This window comes from Ruditapes philippinarum, unplaced genomic scaffold (genome assembly GCF_026571515.1).
Source record: "Ruditapes philippinarum isolate M1 unplaced genomic scaffold, ASM2657151v2 ctg2588_1_1_1_1, whole genome shotgun sequence".
Taxonomy (NCBI): domain Eukaryota; kingdom Metazoa; phylum Mollusca; class Bivalvia; order Venerida; family Veneridae; genus Ruditapes; species Ruditapes philippinarum.
The window spans coordinates 20,028-42,430 of NW_026860467.1; the positions used below are offsets into that span (position 1 = coordinate 20,028).

A 22,403-nucleotide genomic window follows, 5' to 3' on the forward strand; every position below is an offset into this window, starting at 1 on the left:
ACAACATTTTGATGAAAATGGTACTATTACTTTATTGAGTGCAAATCGTATTTTTTGTGAATGTGATTGCTTCTAGTTTGCTGTTTCTTTTATGTTTGTTTTTATTCTTTAACCAAACAATGATAAAAAATAAATAAGTTATAGCACTGAAATTCAAAGTTATGTTTGGTTGTTTAATTTTTGAGTAATTTCAAACTGATGGTAATCATACAGTATTATGGGCTTATCACACATTGCTTAATGCAATACTGAATTCTATAGAAGGAGTTCACAGATTAAGCTTATTTTGAAGAAGTCGGAAAAACGTTTTGCTCTGGTGAACGAGTCTAACATTGTTTTCAAAAATGAATAATAACCTCTTTAATTCATTCGAATAATAGGCTACAAAACAACATTTGATATTAAAAACCTGAAATGGAAACATGACTATTTGTTGTACGATATGCATGTGATAGAGATATTTTTGACTCTTAAACTAAAACGAGGCTAAACTGGTAAATTATTTATTTTGGATCATCACGTGGTAAAAGTGTTGAAAGTTTGTTGTACTTCACTAGGTGTAAAAATGTTTTTCTATACACTGAGTTGACGAACGTAGTTACTTGACCTTAAGAAGTCTTCCTACTGCCTAGTTTTAATATTTCAAATACAAATTCAATATATTTATATAAATATAAAAAATATAAAATATATATACGCTCGTATATGCAACATTTTTAATATTGTTGTTTTGAACTGTTTTTTCCCTGTTCCAATTAACTGATATTATTCACTATGTAACCAGCATTATATATATACAAAACCAACATCATGGATCCAGACCAGCTTGCACCTCCGCGCAGTCTGATCAGGATCCATACTGTTCCCTATCAGTTTCTATACTTGTAATAGGTTTGTAAGCGACTCTACTGATCCTGATCAACTGCCAGGGCTTGTCTGGATCCATGCTGGTCGCAAACCCATTATGTTGGTTTTGTTTTGGCGCGGCTCATTTATATATTTAAACCTAATAAAACACAACGAACGTTCAACACTTGAACACTTTCAACCAACACTTCAAAAGCAGCAGAAATATTTTGCCGTCGACAATTTTATAGATGTCGTTTATATTGGAATTGGTATTTTCTAATATATCATTAAATCATATATCATATAAAGATAATAATGGTAACTGGGGACACCTGGATTTGCCCTAATATTACAATTAAAAAACGACGAGACAGTATTGTTATATCTAATTGCAGCTTTAACGGATGCGTGCATAGACCTTAATGACCTTATAGCCGTTGCAAATTTAATTCAAATATTTTAACAATAATTTCTGAAAAATAAATGTTCGATCAAATTTGTCGAAACATATTTCGAAATCAAGAAAATATCAATATATTATTTTTCTTTTGCTAGTGACTCCACGATTATCGAGTGTAAAAGCAATAAACAATCTGTCGTGGATTTTCCGTTCTAGAAACCAAACTGATGTTAAACACACCCTTTGGATTTAGCGATTTAAGAACAAATGTTTGCAACTTTTTTTATTTCCGAGGTTGATAAAGCGCCATCAAAATCATCATCTGTTATTAACGTTAGATTCGTAATTTAATATCTGTTATTCGTTTCCTCACTATATTAATTTTTAAAAATGTGTAAATAAATCAGCAATATTTAAATCAGTAGCCTGTACGGGGTTGTTTGCATATTGTTTCTTAACCCTTCTCCAGAATTTACGTGGATGCGGCTTACTTGATTTCGTATGTGTTTTGGCTTCGCCCGATTTATATATTTTTATTTTTTATTATCGGTGGATTGTACATATTTTCAATGTTATTATTGTTGTCTTAGGTTATAATTGGTTTTATCACATGTATGATCAAATCTATTTACAAATGCATATACTAAAAATGATTATCATGTTTTATTATTCATTCTTAGGCTTCTGTGAGAAATCGTTTCTTTGTGCTGCTGATTACAAATGCATTCCACATCGACTGACGTGCGATCGATATCCTGACTGTAAGGATGGCGGTGATGAAAGATTTTGCATAGGTAATCCTCCAACTTCTGATGACTTCAGCAATGAATACTTTTCGTCAAGGATCATTATTGCAGGTAAGCAAGATTATAAAATAAATGCCTTGCAATATCAAAACATGTATTATATTTTAGTCTTTAGAACAATGTGAGTGTCGAAAAATATGCATGTATTTTTAAAGTGCCATGATGACCATCCAAGTGTCATTTCTATAAATAACGTTCAGAATGCAAACATATCGCTGAATTCTTAAGAGTGTGAGGCAGTCGTTTTATACTCTAGGTAGTTTTTAATTTGTATCATTCACATTTTTCATATTAAAAAAGTTTAACTCCCTCTAGGCAATTAATCTCCATTGCATTAAGGACCAAAGATAAGAGTATCTAACATAAAAACAAATACAAAAAATATTTCTTGCTCAAATAGGGACTTACGACTAAAGCACTTTTTTTTCTTCTCTCAGATTTGGAATGGAAAAATATGCCCAAAGGAAACGATTCTGGAAGAATAAAATTTTCATCACCGCATATAGCTCCTGTTGTTTTATTGTATTCTTATTTTGGAATACAATATGTATATAAACATTTCATCAAAAGCTATACATGCTTTTATACGGTTAGAGTTTGTTTTTAACATAAATATCCATGTTTATTTTTACTGCAAAATGCATTTTCAGATTTTTCGTATATAAAAGATAGTTAATCGATAACAGTATTAAATACTATCACTGCAAAATTGTAAGTATTCTTTTAAATTAATTCATCAAACCTATATGTTATCTACCAGACTTAACCAGCATTGCTTAATGCAATTAAAGGTATTGTATCATAGTTTAGGGACCTTTCTGTTGAAAATGTGTCAGGGTTAAATCGTATACATAAACATGCACAGTGCGTTAACTGGAGTGCGGGTATTAGTTACCCGGCACTCCAGAGCATGCCTATTGATTGGCTCATTTTTGCTGGGGTTTACATATTGTGACGGCAGAGAAAGGGAAAGCGACAGAAATAGCATATTCAGATGTTCGTTCATTGGTTTATTTTTGCCGGGGTTTCATATTGTGACAACAGGGAACGTGTTTTTATGTTTGACTATGATACAAAAGAGAAAGAACACTAAAACACTCGGTAATCTGATTAATACTCGTACAAATCAGATAACCTCGTGTTTCGGTGCTCTTTCTATTACTTAAAAGACATTTGTTTACATTTTTAATACATTCAGGTACAAGTTTAACTAACTACATTTGTATTTACAATATTTACTCGTTCTTTTATATTTTGTTACAAATTATTGGTACAGAACATACATTTAACTCATATACAATATAGTTAACCTTCAGTGAGTTCTTTATTTTTCCTTATATCTAATAAACATTAATGCCGAGTGAATGATTTTCCTTACATTTATAATAAGAACATGATTGTGCAAAATTGTTTTCAAAATAAGAAAAAAAGACAGAATACATGATGTCACATGTGCAATGCAAAAATATATCCAATATGTGTCTCGTGATATAGAGTATAATGATATTTTTTCTCATTATCCCCCGCAATCCGGATCCAACGCTTCATTTCAATAACTTGTATAAAAATTATTATGAAAGGCGATATTTGCTTTAAGTGATTATCTTATATCAGGTACAGGCAGATTGCAAGTTCGCTCTTCGGGAAGCGGCAATTGTTGACAATTACCACAATGACTTCGCATATCCGTCCTGTGACTGCACGATAGGAACGTTCAAAGTACATAAATATCTCTTTACTATGTATGTATTTAAATCATTCCATTTACTCAGATATGAAAATCAAGTCATTTACGTGATTTAGTGCTTTGTTATATTTATAAAATATTAATGTGTTTTCATGTTTTTTTTTGTTTTGCTAATTTAAAGAGGTGGAATTGATTATTTACTGTGATTGTCAATTATCAGAACAGAACAGAACATATCTTTATTAACTTACATACAATATAACACATGAGTATACATAACAGTAGTGAATAATTGTTAATTTAACACATGACATGGTTTTATTCAATAAATTTCTACACAGTTCAAAAATATTTTTAAGATATTTGTAAGAGGAAAATTAATTATTATCATGATCATGGCAGAATGAGAGATGAAAAAAGAAAACAAACAGCTACCGCCTGAAGGGGGTAGATACACACGCGCAGAAAAAGTATTCGTGTCTCGATGCCAGTTTGAAACGGAATATTAAAATATTTACAGACTGTGAACAGTACTGGTGTGCATGCATTATATCTGTACTAATCATTGGACTCTTCTTTCATGTTTATATATTTAATAAATGCTCAGACATGGATGAAGCACAAATTTGAAAGATTCTAACAAAAAGAAATTTGTTATATCTACTTATTTTACCATTTATTTATTTATTCTGTACCTTACAGTACTAGGTATGTACTCAGTATGTAAGTTATTTTTTATTTATTTATCTATTTTACCTATTTTATATCTACTTATTTATTTGTTTATATATTTGTTATTTTTAAATGTAATTTTAATTTACTTAATTTCATTTAAAAGTATTCTTATAAATTTACATGTTCTTTGCAGCATATTTATGGAGGTATTTGTCAATAATTCTTTGAATTTTAGCATGTTTGGTCTTCTATAGTAATACTGTTTGATTAAGTTTTTCCTGTTTTGGTCAAAGAACGGGCATTTTAACAAATAATGATATTCATCGCCTATGTCATTTAGGTCACAGTGCAAGCACTTTCTGTCTGGTAAATCTATTCCATTCCATCTTCCAGTTTCTATAGGGAAATGATGGTTGCCTGTCCTAAATTTTATTAAGGTAATGAGGTCTTGTTTTTTTAAGTTTAAGAAGGTGGTTGTCCAAATTTATATTGCTTTTTATTAGTGAATAGTTCCTACCTTTGCTAGAGTTATTTAGAGATGCATGCCAATTTTGGATGTTTTGGTCTAGAAGAGTTTGTTTTATGATAGTTTTGATATTTTTAGATTCAATCTGGTTTTGATGTATCCAAAAGTCATTACGTCCTGATTCAACTAAAATTGATTTTATCTTATTTAGCCATTTTGAATTTAAATTTAAATTGTGAATAATTAGTCTATTCCAGAAACCTATCATTCTGTATTTTATTGTTATTTCCAAAGGATATCTTACAGACTCTGCGTAAAGCATATACAATGGGGTACTTTTTCTAAGATGTAGAATTTTACGTATAAATTCAGTATGAATTTTTTCGAGTAAGTTACAGTTTTCATATCCCCAAATTTCACATGAATAGGTTAAAATTGGTAATACTGTATGGTCAAAAAGTTTGAAAATTAGGTCTATTGGGAGGTTAAGGTTATAAGTTCTTTTATAAAGTAAATGAATTGCTTTCTTGGCTTGCTGTGCTATTTGTTTTGTTGTATGTAAAAGCTTCCTGATTAAGCAAAAAGTGTTCCCAGGTATTTGTAGTTATTTACTATTTCTAAACTTGAATTGCCTATTTTAAAAGTGGAGTTGTTATTTCTATTTCCAAATACTATTACTTTTGTTTTGTCAATATTTATATTCAATTTCCAATGTTCACAATATTCAACAAAGTCATTTATACATTCCTGGAGTTGTTTTGCATTATCAGACAGTATAACAGTGTCATCTGCATAGAGAAGGATTAAGATTTTTAAAAGATTCTCAAAGTTAAGATCATTTTCAAGAGTCATTCCGGAATTCCCTTTTTTCTAAAAGGTAGTTTTCTAAATCATTTAGAAAAAGTAAAAAATAAAACAGGTAAAAGATTCTCGCCTTGGCGTACTCCACATTTACATGCAAAAAAAGAAGATTGTTCTCCATTTTGAGAAACACAAGATTTGATACTGGAGTACATATTTTTAATAACACAATTTTTTTTCCCATTTATATTGTTTTCAAGTATTTTTTTTCCAGACCAACTCTCCATACTGAATCGAAAGCCTTAGAAAAATCAACAAATAAGCAGAAAAGTTTCTTTTTTGACTTTTTTAGAATTTCAGATAAACAATTAAGGCTAAATATGTGATCTAAAGTAGAATAATTTTTCCGAAAACCAGCTTGGTTTTCATTTAAAATATTGTTTGATTCTAAGAAAGAGTTAAGTCTTATATTTAAAACACTAGTAAAAAGTTTGCTAACACAGCTTAGTAAGGTTATTGGCCTGTAGTTCACAGGTGACTTTGTATCTCCTTTATTTTTGTAAATTGGGATTATTATGCCCTCTGTCCATTCAGAGGATATTAAACCAGTATTAAAGATAAGATTAAAGAGGCTGGCATATATAGGTAATAATTTATGACTTGTAGATTTGATATACTCATTTAAGATATTGTCAGTACCAACTGATTTTCCATTTTTCAGGGACTTGATGCATTTCTTAATTTCTTCTTTAGTTATTTCTGCATTTAGAATATCATTATTATCTTGTATATTAATTCTGCTGAATATTTCATTTTCATCAAGGTCATGTTCATCACTATTACTTGCATGTCTAAAATGTTCATACATGGAATCTTGAGATGGGAGATCTACATTTTTTTAATATTTACTCTGTTAAGATATTTCCAATAATCCTTTGGGTTTTTACTTTGCATTTTTCTTAGTTTTGATTCATTATCTTTATTGTGCTTGGTCAAATATTTATTCATAATTCTTTTATAGTTTTTACACTAAGCTTTTAATAAAGTTTGGTTTTCACCAGTAGGATATTTGTTATACCTTTTTCTAGCTTTATTATATTGTTTTCTAGCTTTTTTGCAGTCAGTACCAAACCAGGGCTTATTTTTTTTTAGTATTTATATTTACATCGCTTTTATACTTTTCATTTTGTGGAAATGTCACTTGCGCACTTGTTATAAAAATATTATTTAGTAGTTCAGTCATATTATTTATTTGTATTTGGTTAACAGGTTGTGTAACAAATTCATCGGCTTTTGTACTGTCCCATTTTGGCATTTGGTTTAAATTTCTATGGCAGTTTTCAATTTTGTGCTTCATGTTGATGGTACATTCTAGCATAGCATGCCCATCAGAGAATAAGGTATCTAATTCTTTGATATCAAAATACTGTAAAAGGGTATAACCATCTAGTGATGATATAGTATAGTCTATTACTGAAGTATCTTTAAAGGTCATTTTGCCAATACATGTATTTTTGTCATTTCCAAATCTTCCATTTGTTATGATTAAATTATTGTTTATATATATCTATGATTTTGTATCCACTTTTTTCCCCTTGTCCTGTGATTTTCTATATAAATTAATTCCATAAGATTCCATTACAGCTTTTTGGTTGAAAAAAAAACGTACTGCCTCACTATCAAAATAAAAAAAAATCTGACAAAAAATCATCACATACTGTTTATTCGATCATTTCAGCTGTTTGTGCATTATAGTCTCCAAGCATATATAAATAGGTATATTTATTACACATGTCATTAGTTTCATTTTCAAAATTTCAAATTCATCATTATTATAAAAGCGTGATTGAACAGGTGGTATACATACATTACCAAATAGTAAATCTTCATTTATATTGGTCAAATTTTTGATCAGTTGAAGAAATAAAGTTTTAACTGAAGTACAATATTGACATTTCAAACATCAATAATTTAGGGTTGTTAAATGAAAAAGCGTGAAAAATAGTTTTGCATACTGATTCGATGTATTATTTAACACATTTATAATTGATAGTAAGTCTGGTTAATACTTAAAACATGCTTATGACATGAAGATGTTAAACATGTTTTAAGTAAAAATAATAATTTACATGTAACATGTGATTAATGGCAGATGTTGCAGTATGTGTCACCATTTTTCTACTGGGTAACAAATCCACTTATATTATTTGCATACTCTGACCTCTATTTGGTAATTTATGTAGATTGTTTGTGGGGTTTTCAATGTGTAAGTGACTTTCTTTTTTCACTTAACAATATTTTACTTTTAAATAAATTTTCATGAAGATCACAATAAATCTGGAGGCATGATGATTTTGAATGTCATTTGTTGAAAATGTTCTTTCGGGAGGACAGGGCGAGGATAGGGTATTGAAGAGACCATGACCGCTTATCAGAAATACGTCTGTCTCGTAAATACTTTTTCTCTGTGTAGAAAGATAAATTAATAACTGAACAAGAGGCAAAACAATTTCTGAGACAATGATATTTGGTATGCAATTACTTTTATTACTTTTGAGCGATATGAAACGATAGAATTTTAGAAAGGTAAGAGAGTATAAAAATGGAAAATAAAATGAGGTTCAATATGTTACATAATGCGGTTAGATTCATATTTCCAGGCTTAATGATACTTTATTTGATATGGTCTCGATAACCAGATGCGATGGAAGAGAAATCACAAATGAGAACGATACTGTAAGAAGAATTGTCAGTGAAAGGGATAGGTTGGAACATTTATTTAAAGGATGGCCAGATTTCCTAGACATACAATTTGGACTTCCTTATTGCACCTACGGTATATCACCTATTTATATTTACATGTAACACATAATAATATTTTTGGAACCAAATACCGTTGCATTTATTTTTATAAACAGAAATATCTTTTTAAGAAAGGTACTATCAGTATCTTTTATAAAGTTTAAAGGTAAAAGCTCTTTGAAATTTGTCATACTTAATGTTTTCGTGAGCGTAACTCAAAATGCATTAAAGCTATAAATTTGAAACTTCATAAACTAATACACATTTTGTTATTTAGAAAAGGTGAATAACTTTATCAAAGTTTAGAAGTACAAATGGGCTTTCTATCTGGTACGATGTTTTACTCTATAAAACAATATTGTCGAATGATGTTAGACATATGAAACAGACCACGCTGCAATTCTTTGAATTATTTACCATTATAGCATAAAATCGGCTTTTTTCCCTCTTTTGCCCATGTTATAACGGGGCCAAAACCATCCGTTAACATAGTCACAGGCTCTTGTTATAGCCCGGTTTTACCTATGCGCAATACATACAGGGCCAAGTAAACAAACCAAAAAGTGACGATTTTGGCCTGTTTGCCAAAGTTTTATATTTAAATTATTGATTCGAGGGCCTCAATCGCATAACGGCGAGCAGCATTCAAGTAACTATTACGGCGTATAGACATCGCCGCTTTTCTTGGTTGTCGCCCTTTCTAAGAAACGGACAGTTGTCAATGTAAACAAATAAATGTCATTCAGTTTAATTCTCAAAATAACTTACAAAACAAGATAACTCAACATGAATATGAGAAAATGTTGTTTAATTGATGTTAATATTGATAAATGCTATTTATATTTCTTTGAGAGAATAATATTTAGTGCCTGATATTCTTTTATAAACTTATAAGCTTGAGAAAAAATATATTCTGATGGCACTGATCTTTTTTCTACCGTCAATCTGAAATCATTGTAAGAATTTCTGAGGGTAAATATTTTGCAAACTTAGAAAAAAGACAAGCCGAGAAAAAAGTTATACATAAATTAAAAGTAGAAAATAAAGAAATAACAGAAATAAAAGAAATATTAAAAGAAGAAAAATCCTTTTATGAATGTTTGTATAGATATAGAACTTCGCAAAACTCAAATATTAATTTTTTTGATATAGATATAAAATTATTAAATGAAGAAGAAAAGATCACATGTGAAGGGAAAATTAATGAATATGAATGTAAAATAGCTTTATCAGAAATGAAAAATAATAAAAGTCCAGGATCTGATGGTTTAACAGTTGAATTCTATAAATTATTTTGGAATAGCATAAAAGACTATTATCTAGCTTCCATTAATTACTCTTTTGATACTTCAAAATTAACAACACTTCAAAGACAAGGAATAATATCCCTTATTCCTAAACCGGATAAAGATCTTACAGATATTTCAAATTGGAGACCAATAAGCTTGCTCAATGTTGATTATAAACTTGCAACAAAAACAATTTCAAATAGAATAAAAAAAGTTCTGCCGTCTATAATAAGTTTTAATCAAACTGGTTTTATGAAAAATAGATATATTGGTGAAAATGTAAGGCTGATTTTTGAAATTATTGAACATCTGTAGAAAGAAAATAAACCGGGTTTATTATTCTTTGCTGATTATGAAAAAGCATTCGACAGTCTAAGCCATCAATTTATATTTGATACACTGAATAAATTTAATTTTGGGAAAGATCTTATAAAATGGGTTAAAATCTTTTATACTGATATATCAAGTACAGTTATCAATAATGGACATTTTTAAGAGTCTTTTAATATAGAAAGGGGAGTACGTCAGGGATGTCCATTATCATCTTCATTATTTATTTTATGTATAGAAATATTATCAAATTTCATAGAAAAAGATAGTGAAATTAAAGGAATAGAAATCGCGAACAAAACAATAAAGCAATCCTTTTTTGCAGATGATGCAACATTTGTTTATGATGGATCAGTGAAGTCTTTTGAAAAACTTGTATATGTCATAACGGAATTTAGCAAAATCTCTGGTTTAAAACTTAATACAAAAAAATCCACAGTTCTACGAGTGGGATCGCTCACAAAAAGTGATGTAGAACATTGTAAACATAAAAAATTCAATTGGACATCTGATTCAGCAAAAACTCTAGGTATTCTTTTCTCGTCTAATTACAAAATAAATACAGATATAAATTTAGAACCAAAACTAAGAAACTTTTTTATTTGCTTAAAACAATGGCAACACAGAAAACTGACCCTTATGGGTAAAGTGATGGTAATAAAAACATTTGCCTTACCTAAACTGTTATATCCATTTTCAGTTTTAGAAAACCCATCAAGTAATAAGATAAAAGAAATAATTAAAGCAATGTTTTTGTTTCTTTGGGATGGCAAGCCAGAAAAAATCAAACGTAAAACATTAAAACTTAATGTTAAAAATGGTGGTTTAAAAATGATCGATATTAATACTTTTTTTAAATGCAGTAAAGGCAAATTGGGTCAAACGATATATAAATGAGGACAATAAAGGATTATGGAAACTTTTTATAAATCAAAAGATAAAACAGTATGGAAATGACCTTATATTTGACTGTAATCTTTCGAAATCAGATATCAATAAGCTTTTTCCTCATAATTCATTTGTAAACAATGTGCTTTCGTCATGGTTTCATATTCAACAAGAACACAATAATAAAAAAGATAACCTTAATCATATAATATGGAATAATTCGAATATTAAAATTGATAATAAATTGGTGTACTATAAAACATGGCATCAAAAAGGTTAATATATTTAGAACATCTATATGATTATAGGAAAAATGAACTCTACAAATTTGAAGACCTTAAAAATATCTATGGTATGGAAAATGCTGAGTTTTTAAAATATTACACGCTTGTGAATAATATACCAAAAGGATATCTTAATAGTCTGAAATCTACAAGAAATTATAACGAAGTACAAGATACACTCCTAAATAAAGTTAAAAAATCAAAATCTACAAATAAGCTTTTATATAATATTCAACTTGAAAATGATGAAAGGTTCAAAAATACAAATGAAGAGAAATGGGAAAAAGAATAGAAACTGAGTTGGATTGGCAAAAAATATATATGGTTCCATTTAAAAGTACTACAGACTTGTCATTGAGAATTTTTCAATACAAATTTATTCATAGACTTATTCCAACTAATACAATGTTATTTAAGTATAGCCTTTGTAATTCAAATCTATGTGATTTTTGTGGTAGCAATTTAGAAACGCTTTACCAACTTTTTTGGGAATATACTATTGTACAAAATTTATGGTCAAAATTACATTCTTTTCTTTTATCAATCAATATTGTTTTCTCATATAATTTAGAAACAGTGTTTTTTGGAGAACTGAAAAACAATATTAATAGTATTTTAGTAAATTATATCATCATACTTATGAAATATTTTATCCTTAAAATGAAATACCAAAAACATGAACCAACTTTTGATATTTTCAAAAACTTTTTGCTATTGAGAATACAAATTGAAGAGGAAATTGCTTTTCTAAATGATAACGTTGAATCACACAAACAAAAATGGGGTAACTTGTTTAACGCTCTAACCTAAAAACCAACAGTAAGAGAAAGTTAAAAATAATTTCAAAACCATAAAACGTAAGAAAATTAATTGAAATTAGCTCGCTTGTTCCTTTTTTTGTCCCTTTTTTGCGATTGTATGTATGTTTTGTATGTATGTAGGAAAAAAATATCTTTTTGAATGTCTGTGTGTATGTTTTGTGTATGTATATTTTCTCTGACATTTTCTTTGTTGTTTTTTTCTCTCTCTTTCCTTATTTTTACACCAAATAATGTTAAATAATTTTAAATATACTTCAAAAATCCTTATTTTTTACATTCTCCCTTTCTCCAAATAATGTTAAAATGTCTTTGAATCTACATGTACTTTAAATTTTCAGTTCCTTTATCTAAAATACTCTTTCTATTATTCGAAATGAATAAATATATAGTAGAAATATGGAGTAAATGGATGTTTTTCATACTTATGTAGTTTTTTTTGTTTTTTTTTTGAAATTATAGGTATGAGTCTATGAATTGTATGTTAATATGTATGTTTGTATTATTATACTTCAAATATCAAATAAATGAGAAAAAAAAAGAATTTCTGAGGGTCATGTTTCATATTGGGCAGAGTAATTTAATGTTGCTTTTTTTCTTGAGTTGATAAATCTCCAATGATAAGTTTTGTTAAATCCATTAAAATTCGAATTTTCGAACGGTTCTGAGCATTTGGATTTCCCAAGTAATTGGCCCCGGAAAAATAAAACGCATACGTAAAACATGTAGAATTGGATAAATACCGTCCAAGCACAAGGATTTAATGTATAAGTTTAGTATTAAATATACATCATGAATCTTTTTTTTTTTAAATTTATGCTATAATAGCGTCAACGCACGTTAATTTCGTGTTATAAAGTCCCTACCGGGCTCGGGCACCAACCGTTCCTTGGGACTTTGCAGACGTTATAACACGAAAAAACGTGCGTTAACCCTATAAAATAACCTTGTTTTTGTAAATTCCAGAACAAAAGATATTCGCACATCATAAATAGTATAGTTGACTAAAGGGCATTACTTTTTAGATTTTACCTGAAAATCTTTCAAATAATCATTCATGTGATAACAGAAGGTTTTCTTATAGAAAAGTACACATAGTAATGTATGGATCAACTAAACATTTTGGATTCAAACGCAATAATTTAACAAACAAAAACCGGAAAAGTTATTGATAGATTGGCTTTAAATCATATGTTCAATAACATTATATATTGTAAAAACGCTGACAATGTAGCCATTACTTGTTAATTTCCCCCTATAAACACTGTAGGTTATTCATGTTCGCAGACTGAAATGAATAACCTTTAATGTATCAAATAACAAAATTTGAAAACTGGAGATCCCTCTGAAGCAATAAAAACATTCATTTTATATGTAAATTTAGACAGGGTATTAAGGAGTCTATACATAAGTGAAAATTATGTCTCGCGACATATTGTTTTTTCCTTCGCCGTCTGTCTGTTTGTCCGTCCGTTCGTATGAAGCTTGTTCGGCTTTCACATGTCAAAGTTTTGGCGGGATTTCAAACAAACCCACAGGATCGATCAGTACAAACCCTTATTGTGCATATCGCCGGCACGTGCCGCTTCGCTTCACAACATGGCCGGAACTAAAAATAAAACAATCTTAACCAGCTTTCACAGGTCAAACTACTGACGGGATTTCAATGAAACTTCACGGGAGTGGTCAGTTCTATTTTAACTTGTCAATTCGCTTGCACGTTCCGTTTTGCTGCACAAAATGGACGCCAAAGCTAAAAAAAGAAAAAATCTTGTCAGTCCTTCACAGGTCAAATTGCGGACAGGATTTCAATGAAACTTCACAGGAGTGATCAGTACGATCTAAAGTTGTGTATATCACCGACAGGCTTCAGTTTGCTGTACAAAATGGCCACCTGAGCAGAAAATAAAAACAATCTAGTCAGGCTTTCACAGGTCAAACGACTTGCTGGTTTTCGACCAAACTTCACCGGAATGATAAATACCACACAAAGGTGTGGGGGCATATGTTTTGTGATCCCCTCATGTTTAAAAGTGCAACATCGCTCATCCCTCTAACTCGTTTAGGCAATGTAGGATAATTAAAAAATGACATTTTTATGACTTACATATTTATATATATATTTTTAAATAAATAAACTCAAGAACGCACATGCGGAAAGTAATCTTCGCCTTAGAATCAACAAATAGTGCTGCTAATAAATCTACACATGTTCCACCCCTATTCCGTGTAATGAAAAATTAGAAAAATTACTAGCTTTCGGAGTTTTATCCTTTTGTACGTTGTCATTTTTATGAGAATGCCATGCGAGAATATTTAAGCTAGAACTGTGGCAGTTTTAAATTTATCTTGTGGAAATATCTTTTTTGATCTTATCTTCTTATTTAACATCATAATTGAATCCCAAAAACTGTATTATTTTAAATAAGAAAGTAACATGTTAAATTAATTGATTTGGTTTTTTTAACTCACCTGTCAAAAAATTACAAGATTGGCTTTTGTGATCGCTTTTCGTCTGGCGTCCGTCCTGTCTATAAACTTTTTTTTAAAACGACATCTCCTGATAAACCAATTAGCCAATTTCATCCTTACTTCACATGAATGTTTCTTTGGGATTCACCTTTGAAAATTATTCAAAGAATTTGATTTCATGAAAAACACCGGTTGCCATGGCAACCGAAAGAAAAGAAAATTTAAAAAATCTTTTTAAAAAACCCAAAACGCTAGAGCTTAGATATTTAAAATGAAACATTTTGTAATGGGCTTTACCAAGTTTGTTCAATTAAAAGCGTTGGAGTTAAAATTGGAACTGCCCCGGGGGTCATTGATTTTCCTTCAATGTGTATAGTTAAAACGTAAAAGAAAATCTTAAAAAAAACCTAAGAGCTAGAGCTTACATATGTAGCATAAAACATTTTCTAGTGACCCAAGTTTTTTTAAACAAAAGCTCTGGGGTCTTAACTGGTTCAGTACCGGGGGTTATTGATTTTCTTTAGATGTATTTATTACAAACTAATGTTCTGCACATGTACTATTTCAGAAACAAATATGATCTTTGTGATATCAGTTTAAGATGTAGATTTTATATCTGTTTATACTTAACAATGTTACTTGTTCCTTGTCGTGAGAAAATTTTATATGTAGGTGAGCGATTTCAGGGCCATCATGACCCACTTAATTTTTGTTGTTGTTGTTTGTTTGTTTTGTTTGTTTGTTTTATGTCATTTTTGTTGTTGCCGTTGTTATCATAGGGTTAACGCACGTTTTTCCGTGTTATAACGTCTGCAGAGTCCCGAGGAACGGTTGGTGCCCGAGCCCGGTAGGGCGAGGGCTCCAACCGTTCCGAGGAACTCTTCAGACTTTATAACACGAAATAAACGTGCGTTGACGCTATTATAGCATACAATTTTAAAACAGATTCATGATGTATATTATATATAAAACACAAACATTTAATCCTTGTGCTTGAACGGTATTTATCCAACTCTACATGTTTTACGTATGCGTTTTATTTTTTCCGGGGCCAGCAACTTGAGGACCGAACGAAATTTCAAATTTTAATTGATTTAACAAAGTTTAACTTTGGAGATATATTAACTTAAGAAAAACATAACATTACTGTACCCAAGACAAAACAGGCGCCTCAGAAATTCCTAGAATGATTACAGATTGGCGGTAGGAAAAAGATTAGTGACATTAGATTCAATTTCAGAATCGGTTTTTTTAAGCACGCAACGTCGCAAGTTTTAAAAAAACAGGCATGAAACATTATTCTCTCAAAGAAACATACAAAACATTTATCAATATAAACGTCAATAAAACAACGTTTTCTTATATTCATTTTGTGCTTTCCATTTTTGTAAGTTTATCGGGGGATTAAACTGAATGACAGATTTTATTTGTTTACATTGACAACTGTCCGTTTCTAAGAAAGGGCGACAACCAAGATAAGCGGCGATGTCTATATGCCGTATTGCCGGCATAAGTATACTTGAAGGCTGCTCGCCGTTATGCGACTGAGGCCCTCGAATTAATAATTCCAATATAACAAAAGCGCATGACTCTGGCAAATAGGCCAAATCGTCATTTTTTGTTTGTTTACTGGGCCCTCTATGTATTGTGCATAGGTAAAACCGGGCTATAACAAGAGCGCGTGACTATGTTAACGCATGGTTTTGGCCCCGTTATAACATGGGCAAAAAAGGGAAAAATAGCCGATTTTATGCTATAATATATTTAAGTACAATACTGGCTAGATACTTTGTACATTTTGTTTTATTTTTAATTATTTTAGTTAATTTATTGTTGTTCATCTCTAAGATTACAATGCAAGCGTATTTGGTGAGCTTTTCCATTGTGAAAGAGACGATAAAATAATACAAGAGTCGATGATTTGTATTTATGCCCTAGATGCCAGCGGTTACATGACTGGATGTAGGTCTGGAGACCATTTACAAAATTGTGGTAATGAATATATTTATCAGATTATTAGTTATCATAATTATGTTCTTAATTGTATAAAAATAAAAACAAGATATTTTGTGCCCGGTCCGTTTCCCAATTATTTACCCAACTTATATACAAGTAATTTTTTTTCACTGGTAGCGAAAAAGGCCATTCCGTTGTGTTTAGGAAGAGGTAACAATGTCCATGACTGCAAAACTGAGTGTTGCATGTTCGATTTGATTTTGTCTACAAATTGATAGCAGAAATAAGTGCAAGCTTCCATCCATAGATTAGTTTAGGCAAATTCAACATATATAAATTGTAAAATTTTTGAATTTATAAACATCCGCAGTGTGTTCATGCGGCGTAGAACTCCGAACATGTACCTTTAATTTGACACGATTCATTGTCGAACAAAACACGTACCCCTAGTTAAATACAAAATATGTAATATTGGTGTGCAAATCCATCTTCGAACATACAATGGAGTCAATACAGCAGATTTTTCGGACAAAGTTTGTCTAAGGGCAATTTCATTTCCTGTAAAATTGATAGCAAAAACCTAGATTTTCATTGGGCATTTGAATATTACAAACTGAAATCAGGGATCCCTTTGTATATTCTTTAATAAAAGATTTTCTTCTGAAACGTAAACACGTCAAAATATAAAATTAATCCAAAGGGGGTATCGGGAGCAAACTTTCGAGTTAAATTTCTCGGATGGATGTTTAAGATGTGCATACCCAAAGACACCAAATAAAAATGTTCGATATTCTTGATATATCATATAACTATTCGTGTGTTCAATTGATATAATGTTTAAGATTTCGGTATACTTAACATATTGATAGAGAATCTGTTAATTGGTATATTACATTTTAAGTGTAAAGTACACTTTTGACAATACAACAGTTCCATTTTTTACATATATACTGTACCGTTGGCCTAGTTGTTAAGGCGTCCGCCTTCATATCGGGAGGTAGAAGGTTCGATCCCCATGGGGTGGGACTCGTTCCGAAATGGCCACTTCGTATGCCGCGAGGTAGTTAAAATGAATGGTTACGGTTTTCAATCCGCCTGGCGCCTGGCATAGTGAGAGGAGTTGGGATGTACATGCTTTGCAAACAAGAGGTTATCTATTAGTCAGAAAAGGCTGGCCCTTTCATTATGGGTGACACTATAATAAACAAGACCTTTACCTTCAATATGTATCTTGTACTTCCAAGTTCTAAATATTCAATGCTATAATTACAAAACTCCAAATAATCTTTTAAATTGAAAGCATTTTAAGCTGGCCCTAGACCCTAGTATCTTTTGACTTCTTGTTATTTGCGCTTTCTTTTTTTGCCTTTGTTCTGTATATAAACATTTTAATGAAGTTTTCTTTGCTATACAGTGTAAACTTAAATTCAATTACGTATTATAGAAAATATTAATGAATAAACTTGTAATGGCGTTATGAGTTTTTCCCTGAATTTCACAATCTTGTTTTGAATTTAGATGGAACAAACACCAGTATCACTATTTAGCTATACAAAGTATTTGTGAAATTCTGCTATAATTTTCTTAGTTTAAAAACAGTGCTTTAAGTTTACAAATCTGGATACAAAATGATCCCTCGAAGGCATTAATCACAACAAAATTACATATTATTTGTACATGAGTCTGTACATGAGGGATTATGAATAAGTGCAACATCCCTCACGCACCCTAGCACCGGTTTCAGCGGTACTCAATTCCCAACACTTAATAGTGCTGGCATCAATGATCCGAAGAACCATATATAAAATATAACATATATAAAGACTATTTTTTTGTTAATTTGTTTCCCCTTTAGATTTCATTTACTTATATTATTATTTTGTCGAAAGTTAAAAACATATGACTATAATAACCATTTGCACATAAAGAGAAAACGTCTGATTTCCAATAAAATATCATTCGGCGTAGTAATGAAGACAAAAATTTTCTTGTCCTTAAACCCTTGATAAATATTTAGATTCTCATAAGAATTATAATATCTCTTTCACCTCTCAAGAATCTTTCTTAAATGTTTAAAAAACAATATTTTGATAATGATTTTTGAGCAAAATATCTAAAACTGCTAAGAACTGATATCTTGACTTTTATCGAAAATAACTTGACTAATAGCCAAAAAGACAAATGTAAGTAAATTAGGGTAATGAGTACGAAGCTTAAACAGGGCAGCGAAAACAAAGAGAAAATTTTTAGAAATTTAATATAGTATTGAGGGGCTAAATAAAGCAAAGAAACATGAACGTTATTTTATATTGACAGCCGGTCATTTTTGAAACTAATCAAATCATCAAAATATTTTTATGATAACATGATATATAAACGAATGTTTTTGGACATGTCTTGACAATAAATTCATTGGGAAATTGAAATTTCCAATAGTATTTTTCATTTTAGGACGTCTTTGAAAAGTCGTATTCATTTACGCTGAAGTATAGAATTTATTAGAAGTATGCCCGATTTTGATCTTATGTAATAAATGTGAAGCATTGAGGGATATTTAAAATCAACATGCAATTACAATGTTGTGTTAGTAAATTCCGTTAATTACGAATAGGAAAAAGTAATAGAATAATAAATGCTCTTAAGTCAATCACTTCTTTGAAAATTGCTTTGCTTAAAATTAATTGTTTGTATTAAATTACAACCTTTTCATTTTTATTCATTTTTTATTTGTTTTTTTTTTTGTTTTTTTGTTTGTTGATGTTTAATTTTTTTTTATTCAGAAAAATTCATTTGTCCTGAAAATACAGTGAAATGTCCTGGAAGTTACTGTATTGAGCAGAGATTTCTATGTGATGGACATATAGAATGCCCTGGAGGAGAAGACGAACAAGATTGTAGTAAGTGATCAAAATTTATAATAACTAAACTTAACACATATTTTTACTTTGTTTAGATTTTAATATGTCATCTGTATTCGACCAAAAGAACTTCGTGCGTACAAGCTATGCCTTTGATTGTCCATCCGCCAGAAAACAATTTCGAGTCCCCTCGGAAATGATAAGTGTAAATGGAAAAGGAAACTTGGCAGAAATATTTAGCATAATCAGATAATGTGCTAGCTATGAATTTCAAAATTTCTTTTCGTATCTTTTGTGCCTATGAAATGAAATTGAAAATATTTGCTAGAAATGTTAATCATGATAAGACGACTTGAAGAATTTTAGATTGTTCAGATCAAGTTTAGGTCGTCATTCAAAATATGGGATGATTAAGGGTCACAAACTGCTCATCCGCGGCGGCCATATAGGATTATAGTTTCAAAGACATTACGTTATCTATTGTCTGTTTGTTACAAAATATTAATGCAGTTAATTAATCATGTAAGTTGAATTGTGTCATTAACTGTAATAGATGCGTTTTATAACAACGGAGATTAAAATACGCCGCAAAAAAGACAAAGTTTAAAAAGAATTTAGAAAAGGTGTATTTTTATTTAAGTCAGGGATTGAACAAATACAATCGTGTAAAACCAATATCGCAGGAATGTGCAAAATAGCTCAAAAATAGTGCATTGGCAAGACGAGTAACATGGTAAGAATAACTGAAACAGTTTATTTATCCTAAATCAAATTTAAAGAAAAAAATATGCGCATACGGCTGCTATGGCATTATTATACTTTAACTGGCATCTTTTAGTTTTGCCAGGAAAATGTTTACTTTATTAGATCATAGTGAGAATCTCGAACTGACTACCGATTAAAAGGCGACTTTTGTAGTTCGTCAAAATGTTTATTTTTCAAGGTCATCCGTCAGATTGACGACTTAACTAGAGTATGGTTAGTGGCTTTTGTGTTTCGTTGATATCTTTAAATTCGAAAACTCTAGTCAGGTCGTCATTCTCACAAATAATCTTCAAAAACAAGATAGAGAATATTCAAGCTTTTTTCTATAAAAACAGGATTTATTTTCATCGAGTGGTATCAAAATAAATATTTCATGAGTGGCAGGAGTATAAGTATAATATTCATATAAAAAGATGGAATAAATCCTGTATTTTTAGAGAAAAACCTCGATATTTCTGTTTATTATAAATATTTTCTTCTTTTTGACCTTACAATTCTAATACTTCTATTATGATTTGTTTATTGGCTGAGTTGAGGAGAAAGAAGTCCGGCAAGACACCAGTAACAAATACGGAACATATGTCTCAATGCAGTGAAACAATTTGTACAGTGAAAACACGGAAAATTAAGATACACCTCTTTTTTCATCACTATTTCTCAATATTTCAATTATTAGTATATAATAACAATTTTACTGGAAAAAGTTTGATGAAGTTTGATTTATCATATCTCAGCAACCGTATATGCTAATTCATTTCTTTCAATTTGATGTACAATAAAAGATATTAGTTCATTTACATTCCCTGTTGCTCGTTTTGGCAACATAATTGTACGGCTCTGCATCACTTTAACACAATTCCTGCGTTATTTGCATATGCCTGCTTTACTGGATATATGCAATGAATAAGTTAAAAATAACAGATTGATTGTCATGCTTTAGCTAATTAATAAACGTAAATGATGTCAAATATGAACGGTGACACAGTGGTGACATGTGTGCGTTTTTATCTTGTGCGCACGAGCTACTATGTTGTGGGCACGAAATACTTAGTCGTGCGCACAAGTAACTAAGTCGTGCACATGAGTCACTTTGTCGTGCGAACAAAGTAATTAGGTCGTGTGCACGAGATAAATATGTCCTGTGCACGAGATACTATGTCGTACGAACGAGTTCTAAATCATGCGCACGGGATAATTAAGTCGTGCTCACGAATTACTTTGTAAACGATAGTTAAGTTGTGTGCACCAGTCACTTAGTCATGCGCACGAGATAATTAAATCGTGCGCACAACATAATTAACAAATCAGATTACACTGTCTATTTGAATTTTTTCCTAGTTCTTCGTTCTTCACCTGCCTGTCACAGTATCATATATACACACTTATGCTTAATAAGTTTCATGTTGACATTGACTTTTGATCTTGTTAATTTAAAATCAGTATTGCCCATCTACTTTCCTTGATCAATATTCCTACAAAGTTATCATGGCTTGTTTATTCTCGAACTTATTGATTCGACAAGGATTTTACATTATGTGTCTCTGTACATGTGGCCTCGAAAGCAATAGGATTTTCTTTTGGCCACTTAGTGGCTAAGGGCAATGTCCCTATCAAGTATGTAAAAGCGATTTTACATTAAGCGTCATTGTGATCCTGACTTTTAACCAAATGACATCAAAATCATTAAGTACCATCTACTGATCTGGTGAAATGTTCATATTTTGTGATATGAACCATGGCTTATTCCTTCTCAAGATATTCATCAAAGGATTTTACGTGAAGTGTCATATAAAACCTTAACCTTTGACCTGATGACCTTAAACATCAAATGAGGTCATCTACTGGCCATGGGCAATGTTCCTACCAAATAAAATAACGACTAAGTAACTCGTTCGCACGACATAGTATCTCGTGGGCCGAACTTTATTATCTCGTGCGCAATACTAAGACGTGTGCGCACATGATAATAAAGTTCGGCCCACGATACATTGTTTTTTATGCGGTCCACTTAATCATCTCGTGCTAACGACATAGTTTTTCATGTGCATGACTAAGTTACTCGTGCGCTCCATTTGATTATTTCGTGCGCACGTCTTAGTCACTCGTGTGCACGACATAGTATGTCGTGTGCGCCACTTTATTATCTCCTTCGCACAATATAATTACTCGTGCCAATTACCTATTTATCTCGTGCCCACGACTAATTATGTCTTGTGCACCACTTTATTATCTCATGTGTACGAATAAGTAGCTCGTG

The 22,403-nt window shown here is 30.7% G+C and overlaps 1 protein-coding gene across 1 annotated transcript in view; it reads left to right on the forward strand.

Moving 5' to 3' along the window:
• Positions 1-22,403, forward strand: part of LOC132760199 (uncharacterized) — a 48,075-nt gene that overhangs the window by 4,509 nt on the left and 21,163 nt on the right. Inside the window, exons 5-9 of the mRNA XM_060752116.1 lie at positions 1,930-2,106; positions 3,653-3,797; positions 8,345-8,520; positions 16,416-16,559; positions 19,304-19,420. Coding sequence (XP_060608099.1) covers positions 1,930-2,106; positions 3,653-3,797; positions 8,345-8,520; positions 16,416-16,559; positions 19,304-19,420 — 759 coding nt within the window. The remainder of the gene's footprint in view (positions 1-1,929; positions 2,107-3,652; positions 3,798-8,344; positions 8,521-16,415; positions 16,560-19,303; positions 19,421-22,403) is intronic.